This window comes from Tubulanus polymorphus, chromosome 6, assembly GCF_964204645.1.
Source record: "Tubulanus polymorphus chromosome 6, tnTubPoly1.2, whole genome shotgun sequence".
Classification (NCBI taxonomy): Eukaryota; Metazoa; Nemertea; class Palaeonemertea; order Tubulaniformes; family Tubulanidae; genus Tubulanus; species Tubulanus polymorphus.
The window spans coordinates 15,263,423-15,288,730 of record NC_134030.1 but is presented as its reverse complement, the minus strand read 5'-3'; the positions used below and the strand labels follow the sequence as shown (position 1 = coordinate 15,288,730).

The 25,308-nt window shown below is 37.0% G+C and overlaps 1 protein-coding gene across 1 annotated transcript in view; it reads right to left on the bottom strand.

Moving 5' to 3' along the window:
* Window positions 1-24,427, bottom strand: part of LOC141907113 (large ribosomal subunit protein mL39-like) — a 68,539-nt gene extending 44,112 nt beyond the window's left edge. The window contains exon 1 of the mRNA XM_074796685.1: window positions 24,317-24,427. Coding sequence (XP_074652786.1) covers window positions 24,317-24,398 — 82 coding nt within the window. The 5' untranslated portion in view covers window positions 24,399-24,427. The remainder of the gene's footprint in view (window positions 1-24,316) is intronic.
* Window positions 24,428-25,308: the final 881 nt, after the last annotated feature.

Sequence of the window (25,308 nt, the reverse complement as noted above, 5' to 3'; positions counted from 1 at the left end):
AAGAGTTTTTGAACAATGAGGAGGCTTGTAATTGGATTCAAGAATCAAATAAAATTCAGTGGTTAGAAGATGGTGTATTAGAAACTGGTGTAGAAACCAAAAATCATTTCAGTAAATTTACATTTGATATCACCTAAAAAGTCAAAATGTTTGACAATAAAAATGTGTGTGCTGTTTATCCAGGGAATCAAACAGCTATGAAAGTATCGGTAACAGAAAAGGCTGGGTGGGGGAAAACTCATAGATTTGATGAAAAATCATATCAGGAATCAATGAAAAACCTGATGGAAAAATTGTTGAATTGATCATAAAATGTTCATCGAAGTCAAATGATTGTCGCTCCGCATGTGGCAAATTACTTAGTAGTTTAGACAGATCAACAACAGCTATGAACTATACTGCATGTGGTCTAAACTTAGAATTTGCCTAATAATATTTGTGAACACTGTGCATCTATGACCAGTCAGAAATGGGTTTTAGATGTTAATGGTAGAAAACTTTGTAGTACTTGCTACAATTATAAATTGAGAACAAAGAGGGATCGGCCTGCCCAGGTAAGATTAAATGATCAATCAAAACGCTTCCATCACCCTCATCTAGTTTGCGATTGGAAATTAAAGCTTGTCTTATACGGTGATAACCTTTCAATGTGGAAGGTATATAAACATTGCGATAATGATAAATATCATAAGAATGTCCATGTACAATTAAATAAGCGTCCATCCCTGACAACCAGAGATAAATGGGATCAACAACGAATTGTACATAAAGCTACTCCAAAACAAGTTCTTTCCGCTACAAACAATCAACAGAAAGTCCATTTGTCAAATGAAAATGAGGAAAGCTCCTCAGTAAATCATACAATAAAGCAAGTAAGTGACCGATTGCGTTATATCGATAGGGAGGCTGTTAAAAAAAGTATGGGAAGCCAAGATGATATCCCTTTGATTGGCTCAGATTGGCGCAATACTGAAAAACTATTAGAGACTGAAGTGGAATCGGTGATTTTATTTGAAAGAGGAGATCGCAGTTTTAAAAGAAATTATCATTTTGTATTAGCTCCTGAAAAAAATCTTTCATACTTATCAAAGTTTGGGCGTTCGGTTATAGGAATGGATGTTAAACATGATTTCAATGCAGTTAGATTCAATACAAGCTTTATTACATTTACTGATAGTTTAAACGAAGGTCGTATAGCAGCAGCTTCAGTGAGCAATTCTGATGATGCAGATTCCCATGTTCTGTTGCTTCGGATTTTATGTGCTAATAATACACCTTGTCAAAGAAAAGAATGTCAACATCCTAGAGAGTTCTATATATATACAATGATGGCTGTGGTTTTTTCCTCTGGTTCAACATGACAAAGATACTGCCCTTAAAAGGGGAGCATCATTAAATGGTTTGCTGTCTGTACTGTGTAATTTTCATGCTTTAAAATGCATTCGACGTACTTTGAATGACAATTCACAATTGAAATTGCTTATGAGGCCATTAGAGACAGGATTTAAATGTGTTATGTGCTCATGGAATGAACCTTCTCGCAATTTCCTTGCTGAAGAATTTCTTAATTTCATAAAGAATAATATCCTTCAAATTTACTAAGTAATGACTCAAAAAAAAAATTTGATAAATTATCTTGAGACAAATTGGTCATGGTCAGACATATTTAAGGCTGAGCCAATAGGCCTATATTGTAACATAGCTACTGAACGTCACAATCCCCTTCTTATGACAGACAATGTTACTGAACGAAAAGATATATATTCAACATATTTCAGCAATCATCTCAACCGTTTGATATCAGTTTTTGTAGTAAAAATGCTCCATTATGCATTTGATGATGATTTAAAAGCAGCCAATTTTAATTACCAAAAATCTTCGGAGAAGATTCGAACTATACGAAAGAAGACATTAGTGCGAGAAACCTGTGATAGAGCACTTGAATTGTTAAAGGGTGGATTTTTGGTTGCGTGTGATGGAGATGGTTGGGGTGTTTATAAAAGTCCTCGTAGAAAGTCGAATAGAAAAAAATGCTTTCAGATGAGCCGCTGCCTGATCAATTTTTTGAAAGTGACACTTATGATAATGACCTTCAAATGTTAGAAGATAGATTACCATCAAGTACACCTATAAGTAGTCAGTTTCTCTCCTCCTGTGATTTTAATCAGATCTCTAATGAACACAGTAATGATATAATCAGTAAATGTTGCAGTTATGTTGGAGACTTGCTACGAATCTTTATTTTAAGTATTTATTCACCTTGGTTCCGGATGCAATACAAGAGAAAATAGGCGATAATTCTCATATACCGGTAGTTAATCTTCAACTTGGTATTTGTAGCTGTGAAGCATTTATTATGAAGGGGTAACCTTACTTCTGCAAACATCTATTTGCCCTAATGGCTCACATCAAGAAACTAAACAGTGTTGATGAACTGATGTCATCTTACTTGTCGCATAAAATTGAAAGTGGAGTCAACAATTATCCATCTCGGCAGTCCCTTTCTAGTTATTTTATTGATGAATAGAAAAATATTTCACATTCAGCAACAAGCGCTTGAATTTATAAAAGAAGGCAAGATATTGAAAATCATGCATGATGAAAGTCATTTAGGGGTTCGACTTTTTTAAGGTAAACTGGCAAAACGGCAGCCTCACAATCTTGGCCCGCGACACCTCAGTGGAACTGTTAAAGACAGCAAATATGATTTGGTGTCTTCCGATGAGTCAGTTGTTTATGATCCCTATCGCCCAAATGTTCCATTTCCCCAGGCTTCTTGGAGTGACCAACATGGTGGTAGAAAAAGAACAAGATTATCAAAAAGAAGTGTTTCATTTAATAAAACTGTCACGGATGCATTGTATAAATTAGGAAAAACTCGATGAAAAGATTGACTTGTCACAAAATGTAATTAGTGAACCAATACCGAATAAACCAACTGAAAGTAAATTGCAAGTGAATCATAATAAAGAAAACCCCGACTTAGGTATTGATAATAAAGATGATATCGGTAATGAAGACTCGACTGTAGATAAAAAAACACGTGAGGTTACTTCAGACCTGGAAGAAACAAAAATGTTCCTGTCGACACAAATAAGACAGTTCTATGTTCGTTATGCATAAAAAATAATTCTGAATCTCCTTATATTTGTTCAAGTCGTCTGGAGCTTAATAAACATATATCTATTGTCCATGACTTAAAACTTATTATGTGCTCAATATGTTGGGCATCAGGTGTAAATTTATCTTTTTCTAGTATACCTCATTTAGAAAAACATGTTAAACTTGTACATAATAATTCAATAGAGTTAAAAGAGTAAAATACAAGACTAGAAATAAGAATGTCACAGAAAAAATATCAGAGGTAAATAGATGTAACAATGAAGTCGATTTGGAGAAATAAGAAAACAATATTGGTTCCCCTGGTATTCAAAATATTGCGAAGTTAAAACTAAAAGATATCTGTAAAGATTAGAAAGAGAAAAGTCCATCTGAGATTATGGCAGGAACAAAAATACAAAGACAATGGAGGTGTCCTGTATGCAAACAGAATTGTAGCTCTAACCCAAGTAAACATCAATCAATTGGGTGCTATACATGTGACCAATGGTTTCACTGGAAATGTGTTGGTTTGACTGATGAACCATTGACTGAGATATGCTTTTGTCTTTCCTGTGGCCCGAACATGTAAATTCCTTAGATTTTGCTTTGAGAAAGTTGCGGAGTGAGTACCTGGGAATAAAAATGTGGGAAGGGTGATTTCTCTGTGACTTTTTTGAAGTGTAGCAATTCTCTTAGGCCTACCAGAAAAACAAGAAATCAAAGTCGGTCACTCCAGGGCTGACATCCCTGTTCACTCTAAGTCTTTTCCTTTTTTACCGTATTATGTGATAGTAGATTTCAGTGAGTGAATGTTGTTATGTGATAGTAGATTTCATTGAGTGAAAGTTGTTATGTGATACAGTCAAATCCGCTTAATCCGGAGCCGATTTATCCGTATTCTTAGATATTCCGTATATTTTACTCAGTCCCGTTTATTTACTGTTAAAACCCTTAATAAAATTTTTAATTAATCCGTTCAAAATAATCCGTATTTTCACTTAATCCGTAGTATATATGTGGTCCAATTGTGCAAACCATGTACATTAACGGTCGGATAATCCGTATCGTAAAAAACATTTTATTATTAATTACAAATCACCGTTAAAACATAGCGTGCCGCCGTAGTTAGAACGATAACTCAAAATCCCAGACACTGTGTATTGATTAAAATGCCAGGCCAACACTGTCGCTATTTATATGAGTCTACTGTTGCTTCAAAGAGTCGCTATATAGGCTATACTACTGCACTCGGCTACTGTATATTCGTTCATTCATTTGTTCACGATGGAAAAAAGAAAACGTACGGACCGTATTTATCAGGAAAAATACGAGATTATGAAATTTTACGAAAACCATCAAAACTGGAAGAAGAAGGACATTGGTCTGAAATTCGATTTAAAACCACAAACACTGAACGATTATATCAAAAATAATGAAAAAATAAAGAGTCTAGTTGAAAAACCGCAGGATGCAAGGAAAGGTTCAATCAAGAGAGCACGCACCCTTGACTTATCAGATGTTGACGCGGCATTGATCATCTGGTTCTGCCAATTAAGCCAGAAACCCGATCTCAGGATTGATGGCGGTATGTTGCTGACCAAGGCAAATTATTTTAGCCGTGAAAATGGACATGAATCCAACATATCTGCTAGCTGGATCAGTCGATTTAGACACAGATATGGAATCGTGAAAATTCTAAAAGCTGGAGAAGCAGGAGGTGTTGACCAGGTTATAGTTAATGAATGGAAAGATGGGCGATTGAAAGAAATTCTTGAACAATACAGGCCCAGTGATATCTATAATGCCGATGAGACCGGCTTGTTCTGGCAGTTACTGCCAGAGAAGTCGCTTGGCTTCAAGGGTTCTAAAGATCATGGGTCTAAACAGGCAAAAACCCGCATCACGGTTTTAGTTGCTGCAAACATGAATGGTGACGATAAACTGCCGCTGCTGGCCATTGGTAAGAGTAAGAGACCAAGGGCGTTCAAAAATGTTGTAAGAATTCCAGTTGAGTACCTGTCCAACAAGAAAGCGTGGATGACGGGAATTATTTTTATCGAATGGTTACAGAAATTGGATCGTAAAATGTTACTTCAGCGACGAAAAATATGCATGATAGTAGACAATTGTACCGCTCACCCGAACATTGAACTAAAGAACATAGAACTTGTGTTTTTACCACCTAATACTACCTCGATTACGCAACCTATGGATGGCGGCGTCATTAAAAACTTAAAGTTTTACTACAGGAAAATATTAGCTACTCGTCGTCTTACGGCTGCTGAGGCAAATCAAGACTTAAAGTGGAACATTTTAGATGCGATTGTTGCGATAAAATCAGCCTGGATGAAAGTTTCTAAAAAAGCTATAGAAAATTGTTTTAGATCAACTGGGTTTGTTGCACCAGGTATTGATCTTGATACAGACGACATCGTCGAAGTCGTTTCCACAAGCTCACAAGAGCCTACTGAGCAGCGTGAATTCCGTAACATCTGGGATCGTCTTGGTACGATTTATGGTAATGATTTACCACCGGTTGATGACAATTTGGAAGTTTCAGACAACATGGAAATGAGCGATTCGGACATTGTGACTCATGTTCAACGAAACCGACGTCAATATGGATTACCATGAAAATTCCGACACTGAGGAGGAAGAAGAAGAATTTAATCCTACCCCTCCATCAGCTGCTGCCATTCGTCAATCTCTCGCAACACTTAGTAGTTACGCGTTAACGCAGAGTTCACAGGAGTTTACTGACGATGTTCTCGCATTCACTGAGCGGGTCCATCAATACCTGGCAAAGCTTCCGAAAAAGCAAATGGAAATAACCGATTTCTTTGGGGAAAAAAACTGAACTGAAGACATTTAAATTTTGACAAGATACTAGTGTTTTATGTTTAATAAATTTGTTTCATTAGTTGCAAGTAAAATCTCCTCATTTTCCTGTTATCTTGACAGATGTCCCACTTTCAAACTTCGTCGATAATGTTACATGTTTACTTTTCAATAGAAATTCATCTATACCTTAAAAACTGGCGTATAAGTCGAGTTTTTAACCCTTGATTTTACCACTAAATTATTGACATCGACTTATACTCCGAGTACAGTTTTCTACAAAGTATTTTCAGGTCACAAGAAATATTGATTCTACCAGACAAAAAAGACAGTGTTCATCTTCTCACTGCTATAACAGTTTCAATAATTATTCATGATAAATAAAGCTATTTAATGAAAAAAACTTCTTTCATTTTGACACAGCTTCATTTGAAACGATGTATTCATATATGCGCGCTCATAGCAGCGCTTAATACATTAGGCTATATATAGCGTGTGACTCACACTACTGTATCACTGTATGGTAGTGTATTATACCTGAGTGTGTGTAACAGTCTATTGATTAACACACAGCAGCAATCAGGCTGACGCATGGCAGTGTGCATGAAGGCACACATCGTTATCAAAACAAACTATTCAATACAATGATACTAGTAATTATTCTTCTAAAAGAAGGGACTCGACTTATAAGCCAGATATATGTTAAAATCATGAAATGTAGGTCTAAAAATCGACCTCGACTTATACGCCGCGTAGACTTATACGCCGGTTTTTACGGTAATTCCCTAAGTAAAGCAGGAATGAATTAGGAATACAGTGTCTTGGATGAATAAAGAATTATTTCAACATATACTAGGTTGGTCACATATCTGAGGCTTTTTCGATTTATCCGTACTTTCAGTTAATCCGTAGAAAAATCGGCAGTCCCACTGATACGGATTAAGCGGATTTGACTGTAGTAGATTTCATTGAGATCTAATGTTTAATACAAACTTGTGGATTCATCAACATCTTTCTTTTTTCAAGTGGATTTATCTACATTCGTTGTGGGTCTATTCCTTTTCTCATTCTGCCCATGCCTCTCAACATGCATCCTCATGTATTTACATTCCATCACATTGTGTTGCGTAATAGTTATTGAAATAAATAGGCCTATACAGCTGTGCAATTTAAACTTTCATCTCTTTTAGCCTTATATGGTATTGTATATTGTATAACAATTATCAAAATTAATATTCAATTTAAACTTTTATCTTTTAGCTTAATATGAAAAGGTAATGAAATTCATGTTTTAACTATATACATGTACTACACATTCACTTGTGAACATTCTTGCACGAATACAATATTCTTTGTGCTGGTTTCTTATTGGTGCTTTTGTTGTTTAGGTTTAATATCTCACATCTCTATGTACAGTCGACCCCCCCTCCTCGATATACTGCACCCACATCGGTGCAGAGCAATTTTGGCGGTAAAAAGAGTATGGCGGTATATCGGGTATGTTTTACTATATATTTGTGTAGAGTAATGTATAGAGCAAACCTGGTGGTAGGCATGTGTGGCAGTATATGGGAGGGCGGGGCGGTATATCGGGGTAGACTGTACTTCTTTCACTTTAATTATATTATTTATATGATTTATTCCAGTGGTATTGTTTTCACTTCACATCTTTGTTGTACTTGTTTTACTTTGATTATAGACGTATTGTTTTTCTATACATCTGCGTTGTACTTTTTTTACTCTGATATATTATTTATTATAGATGTGTTGTTTTTCCCTACAATTTTGTTGTACTTGTTTAACTTAGGCCTATGTATTGTTTTTATAAATCTTCGGTAGAGAGATAAAACGTGGGAAGGGTACTTTCTTCATGACTTCCTAGAGGCAGTGGTTTAATTTTTACCACTAGAAACTTGTTTGATAAAAACATTCTGTCAACTATTTGATGTCTAGATAATCTTATCTTATGTTTATAAAATAAGTGAATTATTAAAATAAATTGATTCCATTCATATCATATATTTCTCTTGTTATTCAATCAATCAGGAGCCTAGTTCCATAGATGTGAGTTATGATTCGACTAATTTTAACCCACAACCGTGCAACAGGATCACAGCATTCTACGATTTTGCAAATAATTGCTTAAGAGGATCATTTGTATTTTTGAGGATGACAGGTGTTCAAGTGGGCTTGCTGTAAGCTGAATATATATACCGGTACATTGAAAAAAATGATGTATTTTTCTGTTACTCATTCGGGATTCGAACCTTGCACATACATACACCCTGGGGTTATCAAAGTTTATTATTTCATATTCGGGATGCTATAAGATCAATATTTTACGGGATTCGAACCAAATAGAACCTGCGTAGAAACTACAGCGACTTATAGTCATTAAAGTTCACATGCTGTTCACATGTAGTGACACATGCGCACTCTGCCGATTTCTCGACTTAGCGCAATAGGGGATATCGACAAATTCAAGTTCTTGAATTACTCGCGTGATGGCACTAGTCAGAACCGGAAATTGGAACCTAAATCCGCCATGTTCTTGTTCATTTGCAATGAAAATCTCTCGCTTCAAGTTTTCAATGAGCGTTATTTTACTTACTATATATCGTCACGCATAATCCTTTAAATATTACATCCTACCGCTGCGTTGGATATGATAAAACCTCACTGCAAAGGCTAGAAATCAATATAAATGTCCTAAAATTATCAAAAAACATTTTGCAACTGCTGACGATGCAAAGACTGGTTGCCAGGTGTTACATGGTGGCAGCACCTGACGGCCCAATTTTGATTGTTGGTTCGAGTCCTGGTACTTTTCATATTTTTATTATGAATCTACGAGTTTAGTCCTTCAAAAATCAATCTTATTTCATGATATTATCTCATATTTATCAGTGTAGCCTGCAATAAATTTACCTTAAGAGTCTTGAACTCAACAACAAAGTGATGACACCCGGCACCAGTCATTACTTCCGTTAGCTGCTTCGCGCGTCATCGCTAAATTTGTTATTTTTGGTAGTTTTTTTACATCTCTAGTAATCTTTAGTCTGAATACCAGTCGTTGTTACGGTTCCCTACAACGTCTGACGCTAAAGTATCATATAGACGTTAACTCCTGTTAGTTGCAATGCAACAACTGATTTTAGTGTCAAATCAAACCTTTGTACTAAAATAAATAAATTAGTACCTTGTTGACTTTGAAAATGTGTTTTACAATAAAATATTTGATGATTTAAATCGCGAACCGGAGAATTTATTGATTTGATTTGAATTGAATTGATTGCCACTATCGGGATTTCTAATACGGACTAAATTAATAAAATGTGAAAATTCAATATGTCTCTCTAAAATAACTCTAAATGTTACTTTTTGTTGATAAAACGCAAAGATTTTAGTCAATTTTAACGTTAAGAATTTGAAACAAGAATAATATCTGCATTGGCATCAATGTCAATCCAAGTCTAATTTCGAATCGGTAATTTACACTCCCATCATGCACCACTAAAAGCCGCCATATTTGTTATGTTGCTTCACTTCAACTATTTTTTGAAGCGACTAGTCAAAAGTTTTGAGCTACTACGATCGTCAAAAGCTACTAAGGATTACAAATTTATGCACAAACAATAGTTTACTTCCATCTGATTACAGAACAGTCAGGTCAGTTGATGGTGTTTTAAGGGCTGAAATAGACGCTCAAAGCCTCGTCCCTCAAAATGAGGGACGAAAATTAACCTTATATGAGCACTTTCGCCCTAGACATTGTTTGAGGAACAACGGCTAGGTACTAGACTAAGTAATCTTTAGCGTTCGAAGTGGGGTTTTATCGAATTCAACACATTGTCAGGATATCATGCTCATAGGATTATGCGTGCCGTTGTATAGTTAGTAAAATATCGCTAACTAAAAACTTGAAGCGAGAGATTTTTATTGCAAATGACCTAGAACATGGCGTATTTAGGTTCCAATTTCGGGTTCTGACTAGCACCATCAAACGAGTAATTCAAGTGAATTTGTCGATATCCAGTATTCCCAGCACTGACTGATGCGCAGGCGTGAGCTAGAAACACAGGGGCTTGTAAACTGGCTTGGATTTTACTTCCGGGTTGTTGATAATCTCGCGAGAATGGCGCTAAATTTAAACTGCAAATAAATTCAAAATATCACAGAAATACCCTGTGTTGATGTTGTTTATTTATCCACTATAGAGTTCCGATAAACAATTGGCTGTTAAGGATCAGTATCAGCGGGCGCGACGCCTTACTATATTAAAATAACAAGGGATGAAACGGCTTAGCTTTTGCCTGTGACCGTATTGATGCGACGGAAACCACTGCGCATGCGCATGGTGCTCGGAAAGTTGCCGCGCATGCGCAGTGGTCTCCGGCGCATCAATACGGTCACAGGCAAAAGCGTTTTAAGTTATTTAATGTATTATACATATCTAACTATTTAACCCCTGACAATAAACATAATCCAAATGTTGGATAAAACTTGATAGATTTAATTTCAAAAGGGTTGCTATGACAACAGTGTCAAAAATTGAGATTTTGATGAAATTTGTGTTTAACATAGGTTTCTTGGGTGAAATCAAGGATACAATATGATCATTAGCCCCCTCTGAACACCATGGAAGGTCTTTATGCTGATGAAATAATATTTTTAATAGGAATTATGACTTTTGGACTCAATTAAACAAGAAAGGTACGGAACAAATTTTTTGCTGATAAATCTAGAGCTGTAATATTCTAGAATATTATTCTACATTAGGTTATAGTGCCAATCTATGAAAATAATGGCTGTAATCAAAGGTTTATTCTCTAAAATTATCCTGGATTGAATCAAATAGATAGCCAGACCAAATATCTAAAAATAACCTGGCTGGCAGGGTGCCTCGGCTGTTGCTAGGCGACCAAAAAACTTTAACAAAATGTATACATTTTTTGTGCGCTCCTATGCGCGTGTACATATAGATTCATATAGATGCTTTAAAATGAATTCGCAGGCAGTTTTCATGTTCTGAAGGTTTTTAAACCATTAAGCACTACTGGTTTAATCCAGAACTCATTTCTTGGTAGAATTGTGATCTAAGGGTTGCATAATCTATGACTACTACTATTTAGTAAAACCAGAGTGAAAATACGGTTGAACAGTATGTGAGACTGAATCTGGTGGTTTCGTATGGGCTTTTAGGGATAGAATAATGAAAATCCTTCTGCCGCCGGTACCCCAGCTACTCTTCTCGATTACACAGTAAGGGATCTTTTACATGCACAAAAGTATGTACATGCCCGGCCTTTGATAAACCAGTTGGGAGCACTGGTATATTCTGACCTAATAACTTGGCTTCACTGGTGCTAAACACACCAGGCACTCTATCCAGCCATCAGGACATCAAAAAAAAAAGAATTTGAATGAATCAAATAAATAAAGAAAAATACAACTAAAGATTAATAAAAATGAAACTTAACGAAATATACTGGAATGCAACACAAACATAGGTTAAAGATAAGAATATAAGAAAGAGTATATGTAATAAAAGAAAAGACATAACTAAAGATTAAAACAGAATAAATATAACAAAAAATATAAATAATTAAGAATAGACACAACTGAAAATTTGAAAAGAATTAATATAACAAAAATATAAAATATAGCTGCAAAGCAGCAATAACGGGTTTTCTGGATGCATGTGATCGAAAGGAAAAATTAATTACCGGGTATTCGATGGAAAAAATTAAATGAGATGATTTGGATATTATCGGAGCAATCCTCTTTTTGGTTGAATGGTCTAACCCCAGTATAGTCCCCCGTGATTTGGAAATTCTCGGAGCCCTCCTTTATTTACTTACTAAATGACGTCACAAACTGTTATTTCGCCGGTGCTTGTTGTCTAACAATTCAATTCAATTCTTTATTTACAGTAACCTAATAAGTAATTTTAAGTTTCAAATAGGATGGAAAGTACATTCAGACAATCTGTTGGTTCAGAGAGACCGTTATTACAGTATCAATTTATACATTTCGTTTCGAAGCTGTCAGTTGCCGAATCTGAATGAAGATGAATCTTATTTGACGAAATCGGCGGAAAATATATAATAATAATAATCAACAGAATTTCAAGAGGGTTTTCGACGAAAGTCAGAAAACCCTAAAAATTGAAAAACAAATATATATATATATATATATTTGAATATGAATATTATTTATTCTTGTTGAGTTTCATTGTTATATTTATCTTAAAAAAATCCAAAAAAAAATTCAATACTCATTGTATTTATTGTTGTTGAATAACTTATTATTTAGGTTAATAATGGTCATTAGCAAGTTTGATTTTCAAGGGAATAGCTCAACGTCATTACGCGTAATATCAACAATAATTTCATCAGCCGACATATAACAAAATTCACCATTATCAAATACAACTTTAAAATCTAGAATTCTGCGCTTAGTTACTTCTACTGACTCAAAATATCCATGATACCATTTGGTTGTCCCTTCATCTAGCCATCTCTGCGAAAAATTACTACTAACTAAACTATGCGGTGTAATTATCAGTTCAAATAAGTCTATCATTTCTAATGGAATGGCAATTTCAAACAGCTCATTCATGATCGATTCCAAATCTTCTAAAGTGGACTTGCTAAATGTTATCTTCGACTCAGGCTGACATTGAAAGATTCTAGTTCGAATATTAATCGGAGATTTAATTACTTCTAAGGATTTTGTTTTAGAATGTCCAGCCAGATAACTTTCCATCATATCGGGTCCAGTCCAGAGACCCCCAGATTGAAACATACATTCGAGCCATTGTTCAAATTTAGCTCTGTCGCGATCTTCCTTTTCTAATTTCTTTTTTCGCGCCTCAAGTAGTTTATTTTGAATTTTCTCGGAATGTTCCTCTTCATCTAATCGATCAAGCTCGTTTATATTCTTAACTGATCTTCTAGCTAGACTAATTACACTTTCTTTATCAACATCTGACTTCGATCGTAACCATTCGCCTGTTTTATTCTTTCGAAACATAACCGTAGCTTCTATATAGCCATTCTTCTATTTTCGCATTTCTGGCACGCGCAATTTCCTGATCTGCTGACGCAAAATTTCGTTCTCCGCTTATGTTTGTATTTGAGCAGGATGCGGCTTCTTCTAATAGCTGAGCAGATGGATTGTCAAAAATTCCACCAGGAAGTTGAGATTTCAATTGCCTGTCCATCACATTCAAACATGCTTGGCACAGGTCTTTCAATAAACTTAAAGTGGTTCCATCTGAATGACTTGGTGCGGTTAAACTTCGAAATACAGCATCTCTCTGGATATCAACAAGATCAAAAGCACAAGGAGCATCAGGTGTCAAAAGACTACTAGCATCCTTTGCCCAAGCACCAAGTCTTGAATGAGCTATTTCAAAGTGCTCATTCATTTCAAGAATATTCCGCGTTTGGCCTAAGAGTCGCATCCAAGGTCCGGTTAAAACTTTGCCTATGATTCCCTGACTACGTAAACACGGATCCACTTCAACTGTAATGCGTTCAGTACACTTGTTTGAACAACATTTCGAGGACTGAAAGTGTCATTGAAAAATTCGATAATTCCTGATTTATAATGGTATAATGAACCGCATGAGAGGAAAACTACATGAAACCTATTGCAGACAAAACGATTATTAAGTACTGATTTTCTTCTTTTTGTTTCAGGTACGATTCCTTTAGAATGAAGAAAACTGCTCAATTCAGTGCTACAGTTGTACTTTGTGTCATGAAATAATTTACTGGTTGTTCTGACTGTAGCTACTGTGTTGCTCTCACCGCGATGTAGAAAGGGATAATTGACGCCAATCTTTTTGCTGGCTATGTCAACTGATGCCTCATATATCTTGATCACTTTCTCACAGTCGCCTGCCATTGCCTCTAGTGGGTGCATGGCACATTTAAAGTTATTCAAGTTATGGCCTATCAAGTTTTCTAATTGTTTTTCAATCATTGTATTCGTAGTGACACGATCAGACATGGTGTTTTTGATCTTATTCAAAGTAGAGTTGGAATCTACTGAATTCTGAGAATTCGAAGAATCGATTCTATTGCATGCTTTAATGATGGTTTTAGTATATTCATCAGCAGTTCCACCGGCTTGAATGGTTAGTCCCATTAGTAAGTCGCCTTGTTTGGTGGCTACCTCAACTTCTACAAGATGTCCTAGTTTTTTTGTAGTTCCATCGTATTTGACTGTGAGATTATCTTATTTCTCAATGGTTTCTTGAACCCAAGACCTAGAGGCAGCTTTCATTTCTTTAGTGAATCGATTCTGGGTTGTATACGAAGGGATATTTCCAGATAGTTCAGTGTCGGTGAGAGCAGAATTTACTAATTTAATGGCAGTTGAAACATTTTTTTGAGAAATTCCTAAGTTCTGCAGATGATAGCTAGCTTCACGAATTTTATGCGAATACGTTCTTCCGTCCATTTTAGCGCCTAATACCTGATTCTCCCTATTTTCTAGAGTCAAACATTTATCCTGTAGATGACTAACTTCTGAATTAAGAGATGAAATCCTTTTTACCTTTCCACAGAGATTTTCTTGATGTTCCAAAAGAGATACATTTAAATTCTGGGAATGTTTTTCTTTCAAGCTAGATCTGGATAATAGTGAACGGGATTTTGTTTTTGATTTATTCTTCTGAAGTTGCCTGATAGTTTGTTTGGCTTTCTGCAGTTTGGACTGAAGCCTGGCAACATTCTGAGCCTCACTTGTTGATTTTAAATCCAAATATCTTGATTTCCACAATTTTGCTGAAGCTTCTTTCCTTTTCATGAGGAAATTAGTGCGGCTCGTATTGCAATTTTTTCAGCTTTTGCTTCAATTGCAAATTCTCCATTTCAAGTGAATCATTTCTACTTTTTAGATTGCTATTCTGTTCTTCTAAGGATCTTAATCTATCTTTAGCTTCAGCTATTTCACGAGCCATAGTTATGGAGACTTCGTTCACTATATCTTGTTCAAATGAAACCCTTTGTCGCTTTGTAGCCAAAGGGTTGGATTCTGAAGATTGTTCTGGTGTAGTAATTGGATCGACATTAGGCATGATGTAAGTTTGATTCAGGTATTCTGAAGACTTGCTTTTGGATATAGCCCTCCTTTTGCAATGAACTTGACTGAATGAAGATCTTATTATTCTACCTGAATGTATACCGGATATGTGTGGGTATACATAGCCTAATGTCTTAGCTATTTCAATCCATGAGATTGTGGCTTTTGTAGCGTAATTGAAAATCTCATATACATTCCCATTCTTTGTCAGCAGGATTCAAACATTTTAGATTATCAAGAAGGTTTTCGCTATCGATTCCTAAAGAATCACAGAAAGGACCAAGTGAGGTAGCCATGATTGAACTATGGAACTGCAGTAAATCTCTGTTTTATAATCCTTATTGAATAAACCCTTTTAAAATGATAGAACACTATATAATCATATAATCCGCCATAACGCGAGTGGCAAATATGTACCCTAATTGCTATTGATTCTAACCCTGAAAAATGATCCAAACTTGAAAAAGTTTGAATAAATCCGAACTTGAAATGGTTTGAATTAAAACAAAAGTAATTTAAACTTTGAGAATGATCCTAACTTGAAATTGAAACAAGCCGAAATGATAAGTCAAGAATCAAAGTTTGACTTAAAATACACTGTAGTCTGAACAAATCCTGACTTTGGAGTTTGAATTTAAACAAAATTAATTCAAACTTTGAAAATAAATCCTAATTTGAAATAGTCTGAATAAAACTTGATATAGTTTGAATCAAAACTAAATTAATTCAAATTTGAGAATAAATCCAAACTTGAAATAGTGAGCGAATATAGATCCTAACTTGAAATAGTCCGAATTAAAGCAAAATTAATTCAAACTTTGATAATGATCCTAACTTGAAATTGAAACAAGAGCCCCAAGGGGCACAATGGCCAGCCTGTCAGATTTGCTCTTTATAAATGATGTAATCTGTGGGTTATATTTATCAATATACACTCCCTGCTCAACATCATTTACATAGTAAAATCGTGTGTTAACACAGACAGCAGGAACGAATGTAATACAGCAATACTAAGTTATTGTATTGTTCAACGCCCCTGGTGGCCATATACAAAAACCAATGAGCTTGAAACTCACCAAGATCATAGACCATGTCATGAGCTACAACTTTCCAATTGATTGTGGTAGCAAAATATGCATAGGTACGAATGTAATATAGAAATACTAAGTTATTGTATTGTTCAACGCCCCCTGGTGGCCATAAACAAAAACCAATGAGCTTGAAACTCACCTCGATCATAGAACATGGAATGAGCTACAACTTTCCAATTGATTATAGTAGCAAAATATGCTTAAGTATCAATTATGATGTGGAAAAACTTTTTTTCCACCTACGAATGAGTACTGATGACCCCAAGATGGCCGTCAAGTGCGTCATAATTGCCTGGTCAAAAATACCCTCTCGGATATAAAAGATCCCTTTCCAAAGAATACCCATTACAAATTGCAATGAAACATGGCACACCATTAGAAAGCTACAGTACTCAGAATTCAGGCCAAAATTGACATTTTTGGGAACAAAAAAGGTTACAGTACGGCCATCTTGAGTCCGATCGACCCAATTTTTCTCATGCCCATGGGCCCTCGGGGGATACAAATATATACGAATGATCAAGGTAATTGATAAAAGTGTCTTCAAGATTTCCCTCGAAAACTTCAAAAATGTGTAAAAAGTGCTGATTTTGGCGAACAACAATGGCTGCCAGTCGGCCATCTTGAATCTGACAGGGCCAGTTTTTGGCCTGAAGATGTGTCTAGGGTAGATACACGTATAAACCAAATATCAAGACATTACCTTGAAGCGTCTTCAAAACTTTGGAACTCTCACGAACTATCTAGATGGTTATCTCTCGACCTCAATAGCTTCAAGACCCATCTCAAAACAACTTTGTTCCATGCAGCATACCATTAATTCTCGGAAAGCGAATTGTATTTAACATTTTTTTGGCAGAATAAAATTTGATTGAATTTGCAATTCGGGCACATGGCTAATTAGCATATCAAGGTCATACACCCGATTTGGTAAAACCTTTTTTTTCGCGAACCTTGCGCAATTGTCAAGGATGAATTTTCCGTAGAGCAAATAAAAATTCCTCCCAAACACCAAATCAACTAAAGATTTCATAGAAATCGATCTTGAAATACAATTTTGAATCTTAAAATAAAACCAGGAAGTAAAACAGTAGACGATACCGCGGGTTCACGTGAACACCTGATTTCTGTAAACGAAATGTTGGTTGTGACAAAATTGTTCAGACGGTTTTAGGTGGTAATAAGTATGGAAACGTAACGACCATGGTCGACTTATTCGATGAAATCAGGCCTATGTGATATCCAAATTTTGACTTTTTTATTCTCCAGACCTCCCTGATATAGAAATAAAAAATTTTAGTGGTACGAAAGTGCAATCACAGCGCCGACGGGGACAGAGCCGTGTCAGAGATCGGCGGAGTGAAAATTGAGGTGGACGAACACGAAGAAGTAGGCTATTGCGCTACTTGAATCACGAAAACTCCTGGCGCGGCCCCGACGCTTTTTGTTGATTAAGTAATACAAATATCATGCAATGGGTTTTCACAATCTACCGCTGGTATTTACCGGATTTCAATATCACTCCAAAATTCAAAGAAACCTCGAAATATCGAACCGGAACACTTCCGGTAGATATCCGCGGCTGCCCAACCGGGAAACTTATTAGTTTCAATAGATATTGATAGGATCCATCATCTTCACCCGTCAAGGGATTCGAACCCACTAAGCTAAAGCCATGCCAGAATCGGGTCGGGCCAATCACAGCGCTTGTAACAAACCTCATTAGGCTTCTGTGGAATTTCCCAGTAAATGGGCCAATCAGCGAACACGTAGCGAACGCGGAAGTATTGTCGCGTGTTGATACATGAAGTCATGCGCAAAAGCGCCAGTAATGAAATCGCGATAATTCACGTGAACAGCTGCTGATATTTTCAGATAAACCAATCACAGGGAAGACAAAACTTCCTGATTGGCTGATAAAAATTGAAATTTTCCCGATTTAACTTTCGTGAAAAATGCAGAAAACATTTTTATGAGACCCTATTTCAAAATTCTGCTCGCTACGATTCCGAGAATGGATTACGCTTAAATACGTGATTTGTTCGAATATGCCCTCACTTGGCAAGCCTTTTGTGTGGAAACCATGTCATTTAAATTCGCTCCATTTGTCAGGGATGAGAACGCCGACCTGTAAAATCCGCAGGTTTTTTTTCTTGAGTTACACGCGCGAACAAGTTGACGGCATAGCCGTCAGCACTAGCGAGCGCCGTAGGCGCGAAGCTATTTCGGGAGGTTTGGCGGCCCTCCCCCAAGAAAATTTTAGAAATTAAATGCGTTTTCCGAGCACTTAGAGCGATCTTGAACCCATGAACGACTATTATATTTTGGAAGGTAATGGCTTGTTCCAATGTGGTACATCCTCATTCGATGACATTCAACATCTCATGCAATATGGGTCGAGCCCTGAATTATTGCAGTAAATATGCGCCGATGAATGCTCACTAAAAATCATCACCCAGTAGTGTATAATATCCGAAGACATTCGCCACACACGCGCGGCAACAGTAAGTAGGCCTATATACATTACTACTGTTGCCGCACGCGCGGTTCGGCAACCGATCGATAAAATACATACACACTCATCAAGATCGTAGTACAAATGTAGATACAAAATCACCGTGTTGCAATGAATATGCATTGAAATACGATACTTTTACGTGACGATGAGTAAAACAGGCACTGAACGCTTTTACGGTTCACCTGATTACCGATCACGCCGGACCAATTGAGTGAGATCATCCCCCCCATACTTTTACATCATTTTTGGACTATTTGGAAAATTGATATTTTTCAATACCGAAATCCGCGGGAAACCGCGGATCCGCGGGGAATTCTCATCCCTGATTTGTATAGTAATAGGCTCAGCCTACGGCTGGCCTAAAAAACCGAAATGATAAGTCAAAAATCAAACTTTGACTTTAAATAAGATGAAAGTGTCTAAAAAGTAACTAATAAGACCTAACTCTGAGCGCTATATCTTAAAGAAGTGAAAACCTAACCGATAAGCGTTGAATTGTATCTGTAAGAACGCTGAGCAAAATATTTCAAATCAGTTGACTATAGTTATTGAGCGCTCAGAGATAACTTTTGCTGATGATATCGGATATACGTCTGAAAATACGTACTAATATTTAGAATAGTGGCACAGAGACAAGGCGGATACTCCCGTATCTATGCTACTGGAAATTGCTCCGATATCGTCAGAAAAAGTATTAAATATTGAATGGTTTACGCGACCCTAACCTAACCTAAATTTACAGCAGCAGGATCGGTGGATACTCCTCACCAAACTGCCCTAAGGCACCCTCCTAAATGTACTAATTGAGGGGTACCGAGCGAAGTGCAATGCCCGTGCCTTAGAAACCTAAACTAGTGTTTTTTAATGCATTGTTTGTGTAAGTGTACGCATTTAAAAGTTTGGATACCAAAACACCCAAACGAAGTAGAAAAATGTGTTTTTGTCGCAAGTTCTGAATCAAAAGAATGAATGACAGGTTAAGGCAAAACGATCCCCGTACGTCTTCTAATCTCAAAATCCAGAAGAAAATCTGTTATTTTAATATATGCCGTACTGATAAGTACCACACTATTAAAACAATTACCTAGAGCTAAAACCCTACGCGAATATCACGATAAAACGACTGAAAAGAGGTCAAGTTATCTCTAAATCAATCGCGATTGACCGTAGCTTTGCCAACTCAGTCAACCTCCAGCGCGCTAATGAGGATTCCTGGAAAATTACCCGACCTATATTGTCTTAAAAGTTCACCCAGGGTGAATTAGTAGTTTCTATCTAAAACTTCTCATGACCGCTTTTTGGATGAAATTAGCATCAAAACATTCCTATGATCGACTTGAACCACTATGTGCCTCCCATCAATAGTTTAACTCGATAAATATAATGCATAAGTCGGTCAAAATAAAAAGTTTGAAAAAAAACAAGCCTGCCTCCCCTCCCTTAAAAAATGCGCTTTTTTTAACCCAACCGGTTCACAGAATATGCCAAGTCAAATGTCACTCCGCATTAAGAATTAATGCGGAAAAAACGACCTTATTTCCAGTTAAATAAATTCAGCAATCGTATTATATTTCCACCTCAGATGCATTATGAATTAGTATTGTAGACCCAGAAACCGTTAAAAGTTGCTGCACTGCGTATTTGAATGACTCATCGATTTTCTCTGCATCGCGTGATCATTCATTGCGCGAGAAGCCGCCATGATGAATGCGCGTTTCAATCGTCGGCTAGGACAATTTTCCGGCAGCTCTCACTCAGCCCCGACACAATATAAATTCAAGCGGTTTTCGCGATTCAAAACTTAAGAACTTAAAGGATATGATTCCTGGTGAGAGATCGCTTATTCCGGATGAAAAAGTATATAATTTTGCATGCAAACATGAGGTAAATTTTCAAATTGAATTTTCATCTACTATTGGCAAATTTATACAGTGAAAAACCCCACCAGGTCATGAAGAAGGTTCTGATTGGCTAATCTATAGAGGTAATTAAGTGTTCACATGATTCTAGTGGTTTTATGAATGAATTTACTACGAGTCCGCTCACGCATCACATTTTTCTTAGTCAATAATGGTCGTCACAATCGATAGTGGCGCCCCGCGCGGATATGAACATACCTACACATGTAAACAAACGCTACTCGAACCCGAAAGTGAATGAAAATGCCCGGATGTAGCAATTTTTTCGATACTTTCCAACTTTACGGCATTTTCCGGGGAAGACGGCTTAACGAATCAAACTAAAACCTTTTGCTATAGGCCTACTTAAACTACTATATTTTTCCACCTGGGGGAGAACTTATTTCTAAATTTCATAATTTGATGAAATATATTGCGTTTAAAACTTTGTAGTGTCGCAAAATTGGGCAAATTGCCGATTCAAACAAGTACGGCATACCTGGATGTCAATCAAGAACTTTTGAAAACACCTGTGAAGGTTTCGTGATCCCCAGTCCCACCCCTTTTTTGCGAGATCGCCTAGAAGATGGGCATCTCAAAACTGCATTTTTCGAAATCCGCGGTGAAGAGTACACGCGCACCTGTCAATCAACAATCTAAAGTTGGCTGGAGTCCAACAGCTTGTATCTCGCGAACTACGCCGCGCATCAACATGGAATTTTCAACACAGTACAAGATCCTTAGTATCTTTCCTCAAAAATTTAGTCCAAGTAAATCGGATGACAATGATTAAATTCATCAAGTTCATAACTTTTGAAGTGGGAAAAAACGGCACTATGGCCGGTTTTGATCACGTGATCTGAAAACCCTACTATAGTGGATAAATAAACAACATCAAACAAGGTATTTCTGTGATATTTTGGAATTTATTTGCAGTTTAAATTTAGCGCCATTCTCGCGAGATTATCAACAACCCGGAAGTAAAATCCAAGCCAGTTTACAAGCCCCTGTGCTAGAAGGCATCAGACCACAATTAGGTTAGTAGCTCGAAGATGCGTAGGGCCGGACCCCAAAAATAGTACCTAGAGTGAAGAAGAGGTCCCCCATAAATGTTGCCATAATTTCTGCAAATGGGATAGGTAGGCCTAACGAATTTCGGTTATATGTATGAAATCCATTGATCCTGAGAGACAGATTGATGATGGAATAAGGTATTCCCTGGACTTTTTTTGCTTGGAATAAGGGTACCAAACACAATGGGGGATTCCCTTAGATATTTGGCTCGGATGTACTGGCATACCTGTACTGGGATACCCCTCCTTTCTAAAGGTTTGATTATTTCAAAAGTTAGGTTGGGTATGTGGGGCGAAAACCACTTCAATGCGTAGCTAAGATGCTGGCCTATGAGCCATAAGCAGGATTTCCCCTGAATTTATGCGCTTATATATGAACTAAACTCTTGAATTTCTATTTTTTACTATAGGATATAGAAGATTTTGGAATAGTGGTCTGAGCTCTGACAGCCAATACAGCCAAAATAGGCTAACAAATTTTGAAGTTTTGATGAAATTTCACAAATAATTTTTATCTCATACATCTTTTGCACATATAAGTCGTCTTGAGGCATTCATTGAGACCTAATTTGCTGATTTTAATCAGTTTCATGTTAGGATTTGGTAATATTTTTGCTTGTAGAAGGCTAGAATCGCAGATTTCGGTCAATTTTTAGACATGAACCGTAAGATATTTTCTCGTAGGAGGCTCGGTCTAGGCTCATAAATTTATTTCATAAAGGCCATCCTTGCCCATGCAGAATAATCACATTAATTCAGCTTTCTTTGATTAAGTTATCTAGTCTGGCTGACTTTTTGGTGCCAGATACTGTCAGGAATTTAGGGGTAGGGGAAATGCATATTTTCGTTGAAACCATGGCAACCGAAAGGACATTGTCAAAGGCCAGTTGTGATATTTTTCCTAACTAGTACTGGTGACAACTACGCTTGGAATATATAAAATTCGTCCCGGCCGAAGGCCTGTGGACGCAGTAGGGTGCATTCGAATTAGGCCTTCAGCGCAAGAAAACGCCATATCTAAAGGTTTCAGCCAATTCGATGATGAAATTGGCATTTTTTTCAAAAAATGCTTAAAGATTGTGTTTCTGATTTTTATCCATAGCCATATAGGCCTATTTATATCCATCAGTGAAAAAAATCTATCAAGTATTCAGAAAGTGTTGTATAATTGTTTTATTCATATTTTGAAATGAATGTTTGACTTAGATGATATTGATAGAAAACTTTGATTTTGTCGCATACGCGCGATTTGTGCATTAGCATGAATTTCCATGTGTAATTGGCCGAGAGCTATTGTATTGCGTTGTATAACTAGGGTGTCTCCACTCTTTCTAAAACTGTACAAAAACTAATGCTATTCTTAAGTTTGGGTACTAGTCAGGCATCAGACCACAATTAGGTTAGTAGCTCGAAGATGCGTAGGGCCGGACCCCAAAAATAGTACCTAGAGTGAAGAAGAGGTCCCCCACATGTTGCCATAATTTCTGCAAATGGGATAGGTAACGAATTTCGGTTATATGGTATGAAATCAATTGATCCTGAGAGACAGATTGATGATGGAATAAGGGATTCCCTGGACTTTTTTTGCTTGGAGTAAGGGTACCAAACACTGTGGGGAATTCCCTTAGATATTTGGCTCGGATGTACTGGCATACCTGTACTGGGATACCCCTCCTTTCTAAAGGTTTGATTATTTCAAAAGTTAGGTTGGGTATGTGGGGCGAAAACACAGGGGCTTGTAAACTGGCTTGTAAAATTCAAAATATCACAGAAATACCTCTTGTTGATGGTGTTTATTTATCTACTATAGAGTTTCGATAAACAATTGGCTGTTAAGGATCAGTATCAGCGGGCTCTACAACTTACTATATAAAAATAACAAGGGATGAAACGGCTTCGCTTTTGCCTGTGACCGTATTGATGCGGCGGAAACCACTGCGCATGCGCGGCAACTTTCCGAAAGGTTAAGATCAGTTCAAGTTCAATTGATTCTTCTCAAAAACCTATGTCAAGCCAAGGCAATCACACTTCTAAGGAAATTATCAATTTTTGAATTGATGAAGAAAAACTATAATGTGTAGTTTGATTGACAGCTCACTAGCGCTCGGAAGTTGCCGCGCATGCGCAGTGGTTTCCGCCGCATCAATACGGTCACAGGCAAAAGCGAAGCCGTTTCATCTCTTGTTATTTTAATATAGTAAGGCGTCGCGCCCGCTGATACTGATCCTTAACAGCGAATTGTTTATCGAAACTCTATAGTGGATAAATAAACACCATCAACAAGAGGTATTTCTGTGATATTTTGAATTTATTTGCAGTTTAAATATAGCGCCATTCTCGCGAGGTTATCAACAGCCCGGAAGTAAAATCCAAGCCAGTTTACAAGCCCCTGTGGCGAAAACCACTTCAATGCGTAGCTAAGATGCTGGCCTATGAGCCATAAGCAGGATTTCCCCTGAATTTACGCGCTTATATATGACTCTCGAATTTCTGGTTTTTACTATAGGATATAGAAGATTTTGGAATAGTGGTCTGAGCTCAGAAACGGAGAGTTCGGAAACTTTACGGTTTCTGCGGGATTCCCGACGACCTTGAAATTGAATTGAATTTATTCACTTAAAATCAAGACTAGTGAAAAAAGCGAAAAGATGAACAAAGGATGACAGGAAGAAGGGTGAAATAAAAGTAATCTAGACTTACCCCATGATTTAGTAGAGTTATGATGCGATTCAATAAATTTTTGTCGAGAAAAACGTGCAAAAGTACGCGATAAATGCGGCATCGCGATGGCCGTCTGAAGAGTTTGCAGAATGTCATGTCAAGTCTCCCGATCTAACATGACAGGTCCGATCTGTCACATCAGGCTCCGAGAAAACCCAAACTCACGACTATATTTGACGAAACAGTAAAATGGTAAGGCGTACGCGCTGAACGGAGCAAAGGCAAGTTTGGATGAATATTCTAATCCGTATTAAATGATGAAAACATATTTCAAAAATTTTACACTATTTATCTATTTGAAACGTTAAATTATAAGAAGAAAAATATATTATGAATTCTTACAACAGTGTAGCGGCACGGGGTCGACAGTATATACGGCATTAAATCTTGGTAGCGAGAGCAGGTAAGTCCAGAATAGGTCCGCTACAGGTGGGTACGCCTAGGTCGATTCTGCCCCTGGAGAGGACAGAAAAAGGGGTCAATGACCGCCCTAGGACAATCGTCGAAAAATACTATGCGATTTGCTAACTCGTGAGATTCGATTCGGTTTCCCCGCCTAAACATAACTCTGACCAGTACAGTCGGTCGAATTTCTCAAGAACCACAGCCGGAAGTCACCACTTTCGTTACGTCGGCCATTCGTAATCGAATCGACTCCGACCGTAAATTCGAGAGAAACTAAAAATAAGCGATCGGTTTCTTCGACTATAAAATTCAAGTGCAGTCTGAATTTTATTCCGGTTTCCATAAGCTCTACCGAATCCCACTGAATCTCGCGACAGTCATAGGCAAATAAGGCAATCGCATTACTAGAATATCATGCTCGAATATATATACTCCGAAAAATCGAACGCATAATCAAAAGAAGTAACAATTCATAGTTAAAAATGACATGTATGAATATTTATTGATTTATTCAGGTCGAGAATCGTGGCGAAATGAACAGGCTATTAGGATTTGACTAATGTCTA